General features: G+C 27.4%; 1 protein-coding gene across 1 annotated transcript; it reads right to left on the bottom strand.

Annotated features, from left to right (window-relative positions):
- Positions 1 to 8689: 8689 nt before the first annotated feature.
- LOC100198447 (uncharacterized) lies at positions 8690 to 14919 on the bottom strand. Its single transcript, XM_065810325.1, has 3 exons — positions 14173 to 14919; positions 9255 to 9507; positions 8690 to 8934 (listed from the first exon to the last, which is right to left on the bottom strand). The coding sequence occupies exons 1-3, from the start codon at positions 14840 to 14842 to the stop codon at positions 8766 to 8768; spliced, it is 1092 nt and encodes a 363-aa protein (XP_065666397.1). The 5' UTR covers positions 14843 to 14919; the 3' UTR covers positions 8690 to 8765.
- Positions 14920 to 16612: the final 1693 nt, after the last annotated feature.

Genomic DNA, 16612 nt, shown 5'->3' with positions numbered 1-16612 from the left:
TTTATTTCATTTGAAATTTCCTCAGCTTTTCCCTTGCTTTTAAAATATGATTTAGTAACTGAATTATAAAATTTTACAAATATTTTTAACATCTTAAAAAAAGTGAGTTGTTAAATTTTAGAAATTATCTGGCACTTATTTTTTCTTTGTTTTACAAAACCTTGATTTATTTGAGGAGATTCATACTAGTATTTGCATTTAATCTGGTGGTTTTATGCACAAACCTGGTGGCTTTTTTCATTTAATCTAGCGGTTTTTTGCATTTAATCTGGTGGTTTTTTTCATTCAATCTGGCGGTTTTTCGTTATCATGATAAATAGTTTTGCTTTTCATTGCTTTATTTAATATTACTTCCTTTTATACAATTTAAGTTTTCTCTTTAATTTTTTAAAACTCTAAAATGAATAACGCACAAAGACAATGCTCAGAAATTAATGTTGAAGTAAAAAATTGATCATTAATCCTGTAATTAACGAAGCGGAAAGTGTAAAAGAAGTATCTCGTGCATAGAAGTGAGACTTCAATACAACGCCTGGTCAATCGATATATATCAACAGGTAATATCAATCCTGGTATTAGAGGTGGTTTTCGACAGTCAGGTTGTATTGAGGAAATAAGAATAAGCTTAATGAGTTAATTGGTGATAACAGAAACTATAATCTACAGGAGATAAAGGTAGAGTTGGGAATTGATTTCAATGTCTCTACATTGGCGATGGTTAAAAAAATTGAATTATACATATAAAATTTTAAGATCCATTAGTTATATATATATATTTATATAATATATAATATCATATATATATATATATATATATATATATATATATATATATATATATATATATATATATATATATATATATATATATATATATATATATATATATATATATATCATAGGGGTGTCTGCGGGTCTTACCTGTAATGAACAGACATGACCTGCGAAATTTGATCTAACTTATATTATAAATTGCTATACCGATCTCTATATAATAATACGCTACTTAATAGTGTTAATAGTAGTGCTGTTGGTGACCCTTCCTGCGTTTTATGACACGAAGTGTTTTAAACTCGCGTGTTTAAAACAATTTACTAATCATAAACGTTTAATCAAATGACGTGACTTTATATATGGGTAAAAAAAGTTGTCGGTAACCAATCGTTGACATTGTACAGATCAAACGCGGCAAACAAACCACATTTAGATATACGCGGCAAACAAACCAGACTTTGACGAATGAGATTCATGCAAAAAACCACCAGATTAAATGCAAAAACCTATTTTTAAACATTTGCACGGAAATCTTTTTAGAAAAATAATTAAACTTTAACTAATTGTTATATAATCATTTTTAGTGATTTGTTTTTTGAATTAAAACAATAAAAGTTGTGATCAACGTGTTATTGTAAAAGCCTACACTAAATAAGACCGATTTTAGAATAATGCTTTTCGGTTCGGTTGCCAAACCGCACTGAAATGAACAAAGCAGTGGAGAGAGTGCAAAGACGTTTTACCATGAGAATGGCTAACCTATTAACTTCTTTTATATTTTAACAGATTTAAAATTTTTGGTTTGGAACTGCTAGAAGTTCTTTGCCTTAAGCAAGACATGGTTACATGTTACAAAATTCTGAATAATTTAGTTTGCCTATATATATAAAGTTTCTTTTTAATAAACAACTATATTTACACTCGAGGTTACAAATTCAAATTACGCAAACTAAAATATACGCACGATGTCCGTAAATATTCTTTCTCACTCAGGGTGGTTAATATTCGAAATAACTTGCCGTCTGACGTCGTTAATGCCAAAAATATCAAGAGCTTTAAAATTAATTCAGAGTCCTTCATATTTTATGGACCTGCATGACCTTTAGAACATGTATCACTGTTCTGAAAAATTTAATATAATCTAATATAAACCACATTTCGAAAAAAATATCAACTTATTTAGGAAAGTTTGTGAAAAGTTATGCGTTAAAAACTGAAAAAAAAGTTGACGTTTCTAAACTTTTGTACGCTACTGTATATATAAACCTCGGTATACTTTTTATCTATAAACTTCGGTATACTTTTACAGCTAAACCAATATTATTACAAAAAATTTTGAACCTAATTTTTCTTTTTTACATTGCTATTTTACATACGTTAACATTGTAGGGAGAAGCACACAAAAGACTAAAATAATTTATAATTTTTTGTCTTTTGTAGGCGTTATTGACGACAAAAACATGCCTCTAGTGTAATACATCATTAAAACAAACTCATCCATACTAAACCCATTTTTGAAAAAATAAATACTAAATATTTACCAAGTTAAAATATCTATGCTAACATGTTATTTATGCTAAAACACAAAAGTTTCGTTTTTACACGGTTTACAGAAAACATTACACTTACCAATGAACTTAATTCTCTATTTCTTATCGCCGTTTTTATATATAAAACAAATTAATTGCAAAACACACTTTAGTTACTCTTCGAGACCATATAATTTTTTTAAAGATAAAATTCAAAAGTCTTGTTCTTAATATAGATAGTTGCACATAAAAAATATTAACATAAAAAATGTTAATATTATGACAGTTATTATTTTAAATGTTAATATAAAACTTATTAATAGTTAATTTAAATACTATCATTACCACACGAACAAACAATTTGTATAATCAATGATATTGTTAATTACTGTGTGAAAGCCCTAAAGATTTGGAAAACAGTTTAAAAACCCAGTTGCTAAAAACATCGACCTTAAATAAAAAACCGATTTAGCGATAAGACATGTAAGCAAAGAATGTCACAAAAAAAGAATAATCTCAAAAATGACTTGCAAATGAATCTTACAAAAAGATAATAATCCAAACCATTAATCTGTTAAAAAATATTTTAAATCACAAAAAATCACAAAGTTTTTAATGACCTTTATTGAGCCCAGATCTTAATCTTACTGAGCACGTTTAAAAGTACATCTACCAGCAATTTGTTGGCAAAAAATCAATCATTTAAGACAATTTGTTTTGAGTAAAAAATGTTAGCATAATATTACTAAGGATAACTTTATAAATTTAGTTGATTCGATGCCTCGTTTCTGCAGCGCTGGATTAAGGTGAAGCTAAAAAGGAGGGGGGCTATAACTCAGGCCCCGCAATTTTGGGGTCAAGGTTTAATAAAAAAGTACTTTTAAAGGAAAAAAAAATTCTTTGATTAATGACATGGAAAAAGGCCTTCTGTTTTCAAATAGCCCTAGCCCCTCACTGTATTTGTGAATTGTGATGTTTTAAAACAGCATCACAATTTGCCACTGCGTCTATGTGATGCTGTTTTAAAGCCAAATGGATATGCTACCAAATACTGTCTTTAAGACAGTATTTGGTAGCATATCTATTTTGCTTTAAAACAGCATCAAAAAATTTTCCATAAATTAGTTTCAATATTATTAAAACTATTTTATAGTAAAAATTTGTAAGTTTCAGTAAAAATATAAGCTCATTTTCAAGCCTGAAAATTATTTTTATTTTTCTAAGTTCACAAAAAATTGTCTTCGTAATTCGGTTTGTAATTTGACTGGTCAAGAACCTCTTAATGGTTTAGCCTTGTTGAGCATTAATATCAAGGTCATGGATGTTGATCAGCTCATTGACCAATTTGCAGAGATAAATTGTCGTTGCAAGGACTTAGCCATTTTGAAAATCTTGCAGAGAAGCCCAGAATTTGAAGTAACGCCACTGATTTTAGAAAGCTTATGAAAATCTATACGTTAAAAAACAGAAAAAAAGTTGACGTTTCTTTTGCTTTTGCACGGAACTAAATTTTAGTGTTGATAGCGTTAATGTGAGCTGCCCATGAAACGTTTTCTTTAAAAATTGTAAATATAAATGACTACAAATTTATATAAACTTTAAGGTTTGATTTACTTTTTAATACCTAACTTTAATTCTTTTTGTAACTTAAATACCGAATCTTAACTGTTTTAATTAAATGGAATAGTTCATTTTCAAAATTTTCCAGATCAGTGATAATTTTTGCTTTAAATTCGAATTTACATTATCTTAGTTATTACTAATTACCTCATCGTTTAATTGTTCTTGTTTTTTTTATTTTTATTTGTATTGGCATGTAATGTTAGTTACTTTTTTGTTTTTTCAACATCTTTTTTGAATATTTCTTGAATATTTCTTGAACAAACATTTCCCAATAGGAGAAATAGAAATTAAGACAAATTATTTAAAATGCCCTTGGATTACATGCGGAATAACTAAATCTTCAAAAAAAAAATTGTACATTAAGTATTTAAAAAACAGAAACCAAGCTAATTATAATATTTATATAGAATTTAAAAATCTGTTTGAAAAAATAAAAAAATTAATCAAAAAAATATTTTTCTGAACAATTAAAACATTAAAATGGAAACATAAAGAAAACGAGGGAAGTTACGAAAGAAATCATTTGTAAAAATAAAATAGTTTCTGAAATTTTACCATCTAGAATAACGGATAACGATATTGAGTACAAAAACAAAAATATATATATCAGAAATATTCAATCTTTGTAAACACTGGTCTAAACCTGGCATCAAAAACAAAAGGCTCAGAAAAATCTTTCAAAATTATTTTAGTAACTTTTAGAGTTCATTGCCAGATAGTGATCTATACTTTGATGAAACAGCAATCAAATCAATCAAAAGGTATACGACCCTTGAAGGGTATTAACGACATTCTTGTAATTTATGTTTTTTCTGCAATATAAAGGCTTATTTTTAACATCTTCAACTCTTCAATTGAAAAAGGATCTGTCCCAGACAAATTAAAAATAGCAAAAATTGTACCTATATATAAAGGTGGAGATACATTTGCAATAAACAATTATAGATCAATCTCAATTCTCCCAGTATTTTCTAAACTATTTTGAAAGAATAGGAAAGAGCTATTCCATCAATTTTACCAACTCTTAATACAACACAATTATTGAACGAACTCGTTATCTAAATTTCTTGACGAAAATTTATTAAGGAACTCTCAAATAATGCCATCTATACAAAAGCTAGACCTTATTTATCGTTTAAAAACTTAAAACATTTTTTTTCTTTATACACAGATATCTATCATACGCCAATATAGCATGGGCAAGTACCCATAAAACTAAATTAAGTAGACGGCGGAAACTATTTTCAAGAATTATACTTTATAAAGACAAGCTTACTCATACAAACCCGTTACTAAGCCACATGAATGCTTTAAACATTTACCAAGTCAATACATATCAACATATTTTTATTATGATCAAACTTAAAATGGGAACTGTTTTAAGTCGATTTATAAAATAACTTTTTTAAAGCTATTGTAAATAAATTTAGTAGGGTAAAGGAAGGTATGTTCGTGATATATGTAATTTCGTGATATTTCGCTCGGCATTTGTAGCGAACATACCTATTAGTCAAAAACATCGAAATTGCGTCAAATGGTACCCCGGGGTACTACTGTCGATTCACAAATAGTCGTTGGGTGCGTGTGATACGTCAATTGTTTACTATCAGTTTGTACATTCTTTAGCATTATTTAACGTGCGTTCAGCACATTTGTTTGGAGTACTTGTCCAACATTTTTATTTCCAGACTTGTGTTTTAAGGTAAGTAAATTATTTTTATTAAATATTAAACTAGAAAAGATGCTTGATTTAATGGTAAAACTTTTGTTTTTTTATTAACTTCCTATAACTTATGATTCCTTATCGCAGTTACACATTTTCTTAACGTTTTCACCTCAAATGAATTTACATTTTTAATCATGTTTCTTTTATTAAATATAATGACATTAAAAATTGTTTTAAGCACGATATAACTATATAGTTAAATGATAATAATATCTTTCTCTATACGAATCTGCAAATATTTTTGCAGTAAAGCCTATCACGAAATAACCTACTATCACGAAATTACTATCACGAAATTGACTCCTCCTGATCAACCTATTCCATTAACTTCAAAGGATTCTATTCCTGTATGTTCTAAAAAAAGTAAAAAAAATAAAAATGCTTCAAAAGATGATGATTGGGAGTGCGGTGTTTGTAAAAAAAGTTACAACAGTGATGTAAAAAAAAAAAATGGAAAAAAATGGGTGCAGTGTTCCTATTGTTTAGTACCTTATCATGAGAGTTGTCAAACATATGAGGACATTGGTGAAGTATTTATGTGTGATACATGTTGTCAACAAGAATGTGATTTAGAAAAATAAGTTAATCAGATATAAGTATGGTTAATATTATAGTTATTATATTAAGAGTTTTTTGTAGGTCTGTTATTTTATTTTCTAAGCTACCTATATTAAAAGTATATTTTTTTTATATATAAATATAAAGTAATGAAAGTATTATTATAATTTTGTTAACTTATAAGCCTGACTATATTTATATTTTATGAACTTAAAGTCTGATTGAATAGTTATGAATTCAAAACAAGTGTTGATATTTTTTGTTATATTATACCAGATGTTATACTTAATTAATAAAGAAAAATTTAAATATTATTGTGTATTCACGAAATTACCAAACCACTATCACGAAATTAAATATCATATTACAAAATTACCTAACTTTTCTCAATGACTTTTGAGCTTTTATAAAAACTTATCAAAGGACTTAAAATCCCAAAACTGCATAGATTCTAGTAACTTTACTCTATGTACATCAAACAATTAAAGTAATTAAGTAAAATTACTGAAATTGACTTTGTAATTACACATCTAGTTAATTTATCACGAACATACCTTCCTTTACCCTACTAGAGCAACTAGAAACTATATAGTACCCTTGAAAAAAAGGCAATTATCCCAATTCTATATAGCATATCGTGGTCCTTACCTATTTGTATCACAAATAGGTACCAAAACTTCCTCAATATTTCTCCTGAAAATTTTATATTTCATAAAAAGCAATCTTAAAAACCTCATCTTAAATATATGGAAATTTTCTAATTTCTTATGAGTAATTAAAATATCAAAAATATGTCCCGAAAAAATCCAAAACTTAAATATATAAGCAAGGATGTATATACATATAAGCAAGGATGTATATACATATAAGCAAGGATGTATATAATACATACATATATATATATGTTATGTTTGTGTTATGCTTCATGCCTAATAACACAACTAATTATATTGAAAAATATAATAAGTAATGAATTAAATAGCTGTGAGTGTTTCATGAAATTCTTTGAAAAAAGAATTTCATGAAACAGCACTCATGAAAGTTCTCAATGACAAGACTTCACACAGTTTTTTACGACTTTCCCTTGACTACATAACTAAGGGTTAATTTTTCCATTTTTTTTTACTTATCTTCTCTTTTCAAAATATAAACTCTAATACTATATTACTTTATGTTACTTTGTACACCAAATATATTTTAATATTATTTTCGTTATTTTTGAAGCTTTTTGATTGTATTTGTAATAAAAGCATATAAAATTGGAATATTTTAAAAAATAATTATGCTAGATCCAAAATTTTTGCGAAAAAACAATTTTTAGGGGTCCCAACCTATGATTCAATTAGATATTTGGGCACACAAAATTTTTTATTAAAAGCACAAAGGTTTTAAAAAGTAGCAAAAGTACTCATATTACCCAGGCCAATGGGTAATATGAGCACTTTAAATCAACTCAAAAAATAACATTAGCCAAGTAAAAAAACAACATTAGTTAAGTAAAAAAATACCAACCTGATAATTAGAACTAATTTTTGGAATATAATGATTCGTTATTAACAAAACTTATCATTAAAAGACTTTAAGCCACTTTCTGTTGAAACAAAACTGCTATGTTTTCCCCAACAACAACAACAACAAAAAATTAGTTTGTTATTAATTTAATTTTATAAGCTCAAACCTTTAAACAACAATATTTCAACTTTTTTGAATTTAAATTGCAGAAAAGTATTTACTATTTTTAAAATATCAAAATTTTTTACTATGTTTTTTTTTTTCTTCAAAAAGCAATTAAAATCACTGCTAATAAATTAATTACTGCTGAGTAATTTGAGCATGCTCATATTACACAAATATGGCATCTTTAAATAAAGTCGAAACTAAATGTTTCTATGCATTTTTTTTTAAATAAAAATGGATTAGATTTTTAGCTAACATATTTTTCTTTATAAAAAAATATTAATTTTATAACTTTAGCATCAAAATTTCGCGCCACAGGTTTATTCATGGTGATGATATTATTTTAACAACGCAAAAAACTTAACAGCATTTTAAATAGATGATAGCCGCAAATTACTGCAAATAAATTTACGCTAATTGTACTGATTCCTGTTATCACCACGTAAAGTCAATTCAAAAAATACAAAGCAACTTTAGCTTCACTGCTTGCATCTAAGAAATTTTTAAGTATACTCATATTACCAATGTGCTCATATTACCATAATCTACCCTATTGTTAAAACTATGTAGTTGTAAAAATATATGAATAAAAAGAAAAAAACTAACATAGTAGCATTACCAAAGTTAATAGTTCAGTCCATTTATTTATCAAAAATTTCATACACCCTGATTTCGTTCACAATGAGAAAGCTAAAAAAATTTAAATTCAGAAAAGTTTTTTATAGTATAATTTTATTTTACCGATTTGGTAGATTTTGTAAACACCTACATGTATGCATGAGTGCTATAGAAAAAACTTAACTAACTTATAGGAAGTTTTATGGTTCACTATATTATTACAAAAGATTTTAGCTTATCAAACAACTGCTTATAGGAAGCTAAGTTTTGGTGTGCTGAATTAAATGCTGGTAGTCCCATTCGTCGTACCATCTACACGATCCTTCTTCATAATGGTCACATGTTATGCGAGGCTGGCCAATTTTGCGATTAGGTAGCTTTGGTTCAGGTAATCTTAATCCAAGAGATTCAAATCTTTTGTAGTAATACCTACATCAAAAATTAAGTATACTTATATAAACAGAAAACCTTTCTACATTTAGAGCCGAAACAACAAGAAGACATAAATGGCTTCATCGCTAAATATCGTTTAGAATGTCAAATAGTCAGTTTATTTTCTAAAGAATGATAAACTGCATAATAAAAACATTTTCAAAATTTTTTATAAAAAACCTTAGATATATTTCTGAACTATTTCAAAAGTAATATATTGAATTTAAAGGGATTTAACTCTTTTAAGAAAACTAGAGAGTATATTTAAGGATATTCTTGCATTAAATATGGCGAAAATTATTTGTTAGTATACATACCATCTTTGAAGGATATACTTTTTTCCTTTTATAACTTTGGCAGCTTCATGGGTAGATAACAGCAAGCAATATCCTGAGGCATCCATATTGTTCCAAATAACTAAACTTCCTTTTTTTGGTTTTATCCTTATTCCTAGTTTTGAAAAAACTGTTTCACCCCCTTCTTTAACATCTTGCAAGTATATTAAAATGGTTGCATACCGATCATTTAAAATTTTAGAATCTAGGCTGCAATCAGTATGACTTTTATAACCTAAAAAAAAATTTAATAGAACATTCTGAATATTCAGGAGTTCATTTTTCTTAAAAATAAATTAAATAATCGCCTTTTTTTGCTAATATGTCATTAAAAAATAAATATGAAAAAATAAAGAACTTTGTCAAAATCCAGTAATAAAGTTAGCAGAAGATGATATAAATGTTGGAAAAATTTGTAATCTATATTTAGTTTGCTGCACAAATTTAACTTACAAATTACATCTAGCAATCATATATAAATTCATAGTTAATGGTGAACAAGCATTTTCAAAGTTAAATATCAATTTAAATATCATGAGCCAATACCTGCTCAATTCATTACTTCTGGTAAGTACTGAAACAGACATGCTTCCTAACTATAAAATCGTTATTGACACCTTAGCAGTTTTAATTTTATAATTTTGGAAACTGTTAACATGACTTATGATTGTGCTAATGTATTTGGAACCTGACACTGTTTGTATTTATATTACATATATGTATACATATACATATATGTATTACAATCTAAATCTGGCTTTTAAAAAAAAAATTATTTTATTATGTTTTATTTATTAGTTTTTATATTATTACACTATTTGTGATATTGAATATTACATATACATTATATGTATATGTAATGTACATATACGTAAAATATATATGTATATTACATATATGTCTTAATTTGTAAGCTATCAGCATCAGTACAAATGTCATGTGGCAATTTAAATTGAAAAAAAAAAATCTTCAATTTTGACATGGCTGCTTCATATGCTGAGTTTGTACTTGCATTACCACTGTTTTTAGCGAGCTGCAATTGCTGTTAAAACTTTATTCTTCGGAAATTCTAGATCAATTCTTTTTTGTTTGTGGTCTTTCATCCAAACTGTCATAATTTTTTGATGGTAAATTGTTGCTATTAATTCTGCATTCATATTTTACTGATTAAATCTGCTATAGGAGCAACCATTTTTTATCACTATTCGCTTGCAACAACTAATTGATCTGTTGCAAAGAAGGAACTGTATTTTCTCTTTCAAAGTTATTATAACTAGCAGCAGATACTCCATGTAGACCTTTGTTTGACACTGCACGATATTTAAAGATTGAGCAGGAATCTTCATAACAGAAAGAGCATCGCTATGTTTTGTTGTAAACGTTTTTGAATAATTTTCCAAACACACAATAAGTTTGCTTTTTGCGTAGTGTATTTAGGTTGCGTTTCTAATGTATTCAAAATGTAGCGTTACGTCTTGACGCATGGGTGGACTCTAACGTCAATCGGTACAGGTACTGGTTTTGTGGTATTGTGCCTATTGTTCAATTCATTCGAACAAATAAAGTTCAAAGTATTTTTGTAAAAGTGCTTTTGTACTATTTTTCTAAAATTAACTTGTTATAAGGTAAGCAAGTCTGAAAAGTAACGAAAGTAAAAGTAAAAGTACTACGTTGTAAATGTAACTCGTTACACGTAGAAGTACTGCAAAAAGTAACGAAGTATTGTAACGGAGTAAATCTATTTTGTCACACCACTACTTTCAGTACTGTAATTTTTTTACTTTATCTTGTTGAATCTATTTTTTAAGACGACGGAGTTTATCATTGCCTGATACTGTGAAGTTAACTGTAAAATGCCTCCATCGAGAATATATTGTGCACAGTTACACAATTGATCTAAAAAAGAATCCAATTCTAATAAAACCACTCTAGCTCTTTTAATAATACCTGCTTTTTTGGTTTATATTAATACACCAACTATTTTCATTGTTTTGTTTATTGTTATTTTCGAACCCATTGTCACCATAATGCCTCGACCATAACCACTCCAGTCGTGTCATAGTTCTGCTGCTTTTGTTTCCTCATTGCAATTTTTTTTTAAAACTTGCCTGTTTACAATACTGTAAATGGTTAAAAAGTGTTGAGGCATGTTTAGCAACAAGCTTAACCATTTCCAAAAAGTTACTCTGGAACAGATTAGCCTCGTTTAGACCAGTTTTATGTAGCCTCGTTTTAATGTCCCCATAATACCAAATTTTGTTTACCGACCACGTAATAAAATCAATAGTTTCAATATTTATCAACTTCTTATAATTTGTTTCTGCCGCTAATCATCAAGTAATGTTTCCAGGCCACTACGAACGGAACAACGGAAAAACACTTAAACTAAATTGGTATTGTTCAATGACGTTTCATGTTTTGATAAGTCTGTTATACAGAATCTGAATTCTAAAATCAAAACTTAGAATAATAAAAATAAAAATAAAATGAAATAATAAAAATAAAAATGAAACTATATATAAACATGTCTAAAGTCTACTGAGCTAAAAGGTCCCATAATTAACAGTTAAAACTGGCAAAAAATACTCAAAATAATATTGAAACAATAATAAATTATAATAATAATTTTTGCAAATGAATCAGACTGAATCTCAGTGAATATCCTAGGATTAGTGTACAACTACACCAACCCTTTTTTTTGTTTTGTAATCAAAAGTTTTTGTAATCACTAATCCTTTATTTTTGTAACACTATGATAACATGATATTGATGTAACTGTTTTACTTTCACATTGACTGTGACTGTCTGCAATACTATTATCATGTGACACCATAGGTGCTTCTACGAATAGCAATTTCATCTGCTTGTGACCATCCGGCAGTAAATATTTATGTTTTTTTCTATTTTGTTTTTAGTGAACTAGATTTATATAATTTAGACATTTTAAAAATACTTTAATTACTCTGTTAAAAAACCCCTAGAGCGTGATGTAATTTATGGACCACATCCAGAAGCTATTCTACAAATATGAGGGGGGTCTTTTCTCATAAAAGGTATGGGGGTTGGAGAGTATCATCAGAAGGTGATAAACTATGTAAAAAAGCTAAAATATTATCAATATTATAAATCATTATTATAATTAAGTTGCATAACAGTTTCCGAGTTGTTATTAATTATACACTTCTTTCAAAAAAAAATGTACCAAAATTAATTTTAATGAAAATACAACAATATGAATTTTATAAATTGATTAAAGCTCTTTTTTCTCTGATGCTAATGAAATCAATTGAATACCATTTTAAAGCTGTTTACTTATGAGTTTGAATCATAAGTTTTACAATTTGAAACTTTTTATATACTAAAAGACATTTCACTTTTACAATTGCGTAACACTAGGTAATTTACATACATTTCAATGAATAAAGTTCTACATTCCAGCAAAATAAAAAATACAGTTTAAATATAGGATAGCTATTGCAAAATATATTTTTTTATAACTTTAAAATAGCGCCATAGCAAAATATAGTTTCGAAATCACATTTTTTCAACAAAATGAGCATAAATAATTGTACAAATTGTATATTTGATTGTGTTGAAATAAAAAATGTTCTTGAAATAACTAGTTTTTCAGTACCTAAATGCCTTGTTAATTCAGTACTTTGTCACTTTTTTTAGCCTAAACTTAAATAAAAAAAAACAAAAACTTGTTCACCCTCACCCTTTGAGATTTATTAATTGTTTTGATTTTTTGAAAAAACTATGATTATGTGCATAAATTTTCAGAAATTTATTTAAAAAATATCCAAAGGCAAATTAGTGTACATTTGTTTGTGAAAGTTAGTTTTATTAGCATAAATCTATAAAAGTTCATAGCTTCGTATCTCGATGCAACCCTAAAATCTTTTACTTTGTATACAAAAAATAACAAATATAAACTCGAAAACAAGAGCTACTGCCTTAAATAGACATTTCGGTCAGTAACTTTTTTGCCTGGTTATTTTAACTACTATTTTTTTACCTTCAACTTCTATTTTTTTTAGGACATTAACATATATTTTCTTGTTGTTTTAAATATGAGTTTGTCAAGAAGATGCTGTATGCTTAGTCCAGGTTGTTTTTGCTATATACGTGGCGAGTATATATTTGAAAAATATCGAAAACCAATATAAGACTTTGTAAAAATTGCGTACTGTTAATACTTAATTTATGTTCTAGTGGAAAAAGGGATACAATACAGTTCGTAAAACCCATGATTTGGCGAGAAATTACCATGACAATCGTTATTTCTGCGTTGTTAAAATAAACGGAATTAACCCTGGTAATTGAATTTAAGTGGTCGTATACTAACTTATCTTCTGCTCAACAGAATATACTAACTTATCTTTTGCTAAATCAAAATCAAGTAAGGTACAATCCATCACAACTAAATCCTCTGATAACCCAAATCTTTGTGAACCTGAAAATAATACGCCAAGTGAAGACTCTAATCCAGACTACAAATGTAGCTTTTCAAAACCTCAACCATTTAATCCGAAAGAACTAAATGACATAGTAAGAGACCTTAACTTACCAAAAAATGACTTTTAAACTTTAGTATCTTGTTTAAAAGAGAAATTTTGCTAATTCTGGAAACCAACATCACTTTTAATTGTACCCCAAAAAAGAATCTGTTACAGTATTTTTCTCAAAAAAAGGATTTAGTCTATTATAACAATGTTGGTGGTATTTTGCAACAGATGGGTTTTGAAAACTACCGACCTAATGATTGGTGCCTTTTTATAGACAACAGCGAAGAATTTTAAAGTGCGATTTGCTTCATAACGGTTACAACTACGGATCAATAATAATAGTAATAATAATTATTATAATTATAATAATAATAAAAAAACTAATTAACTACCAACTCCTTCTGGATACGACGTCACCTGATATTTTCCACCGTGGGTTTGCAGCAAATTTGAAACACTTTCTAATCTTTTCTGAAGCGTGTGTGAAAATTCACTTTCACCATTATAGAAAGAAGTACTATAACTGTATTTAAATTTTCTTCGAATATTCTCTGAAAATGTTTCATTGATGCATGTGGTGCCTTCAGTAAAATCATTCTCTGAAACATGTGCTATATATCCAGAATCATGCAAATATTTTCTAAAAGAACTTATTCCGGAAAAACAAAAGATAGGCGAAAATGCTTCAGCGCTTTTAATTACTTTAAGATGAATACTTGAAATGCCATCGCACTCCAAGTTAGACAAAAAATTGTCAACAATAAACACTTTGACTTTTTTGCTATTACTTTGGACCTCTCTGGGAGTCAAATTTCTTCCATCAACCTCTAAGGATCGCATTTGGATTTGTTCAAGTAAACTTGAACTTCTTGGTGTACTATTATTTGTCACGCTACTTGCTTGATTATGCACCAATCCTGAATTATTCGAAATAAAAAAACGCGACATGGCGAAAGCAACTAATCCAATTAAACAATAATAAAACCATTTGAGTTGTATACAAGTAGGTACCTGCTCTTCATCTTTAATTTTTTTAGATTTTTTTTTACGGTTATTCGGCATTTCTAAAATTAAGTTTAAAACTTTCAAAAAATTTTATTTTTTTATAACTTGATGCATTTTTTTTTACTTCGTAATTTAATCTTTGGTAAATAAAACTTTCTTAAGTTTTATTTACCAAAGATTAAATAACTCATACTTTAAACAAACAGTCTTGTTTGTCAACAAAATCATTTTTAAAAGTTAAGATTACTTGCGTTTTTCGCATTTATTATTTTCTCTCCTACTTTTATAAAATTTTCTCAATTTTAAACATATACTTTGGCGGCGCAAGAAGAAATTAAAACTTATTTTTTTGTTATTATTTAGGTGTTATCTAATCCAGCCCAAAAAGCAAATCTTATCTAGAAATACCTCATCAATCTTTAACATTTGTTTCATCTGACGTTTTGTACAAGAACATTTTTTATTTACAAAATACGTATATTTCTGAGAGAAAAAATAAGTTTAAAAACATATTTTCGATTTTCTCGGATTCAAAGTGTTAGTCTCGTTCCAAATACATGTAACCAATATATAAGCACTTCTTCTTATCGAGATATTTGCATTTTTATGCGTTTGAGATAAAAATTATAGTTGAGTTATTTTTGTTGCACAAAGTAACATATCTATTTAAAGATTTCGTCAGCAATATCTGCGTAGTATTTATTTCATTCCTATAGGATTAAATTAAATATAATGTCTATTTTTTTATTATAAATGTTAGGTCTATAGGATTAATATATATTAAGTAAAAATCGTTTAAACAATTGTATATAAAAACTATTACGTAGAGAGCGATTAAAGACATTAAGTTAATTTTTTAATTTTCGCTCGAAGCTGAGCATAATTTACGCCCCACCGCTAAAATAGGAGGGACATTTTTCAATGTCTATTAAATAAGTTACAAGTTACACAAGTTAATGAAAACTGTAAAATTGTACTTAAAAATATTGAATAATTAGAGTACTTTACAATTTTTTCTGGATTCAACAACGTTATTGATTAATGGAAGGCAAAGCGCACACTCACAATTTTTCCTAACTTTTATGTATTTAAAAACATAGTTAGCAATAAAAACAAAGATGCATAAGAGGTCATAAGTTTATAAAAGTTATAAGATCATAAGTTTACGAAAGTCATAAGGTTAATTACGATGATTACGAGGTCATAGACTACGATTAGGAGGATGATAAATGAAATCATATATGATGATAAATGGTCATAGAGGATGATAAATAAGACTACTGATTACGAGGATGATTACAATAATTACGAGGTCATAATTTTACGAAAGTCTTAAGTTTACGAAAATCTTCTCAGAAAAACTAAAAAAACTGTTATAGTAAAGAAATTACAAAATACAAATTCAATGTGAAAAAAGTATGGGATGTAATTAACGATATTATGGGAAGAAAGAAAATAAATACGGCTATACTACCTCAAAAAATAAATATCAATAAAACAGATATTTACTGCCCATTACAAATCTTGGATGAGTTAAATAAATACTTTACAAATATTGGCCGTAAAAAGCCCATAAAAAAAATCATAACTACACCAAACTCATTTCAAAAATATTTTAAATCTTTAAATAGCGCGATACAGCAAGATTGCGACTTTTCTCATAAAGAGTATGAAATTGCTTTTTCTTTTTTAAAAAGGAATAAATCACCTGGCTTCGATGACGTTTCTAATAATATAGTTATTTCAAATAAAAACTACATTTACAGACCTTTGTTCCATATTATAAAACTTTCAATAAAAAAAAGTGATTTTCCCTGAAGCACTAAA

The sequence above is a fragment of the Hydra vulgaris genome, chromosome 11, assembly GCF_038396675.1.
Source record: "Hydra vulgaris chromosome 11, alternate assembly HydraT2T_AEP".
NCBI lineage: Eukaryota > Metazoa > Cnidaria > Hydrozoa > Anthoathecata > Hydridae > Hydra > Hydra vulgaris.
The sequence above is the reverse complement of the archived record's forward strand: the minus strand, read 5'-3'. Positions and strand labels throughout refer to the sequence as shown.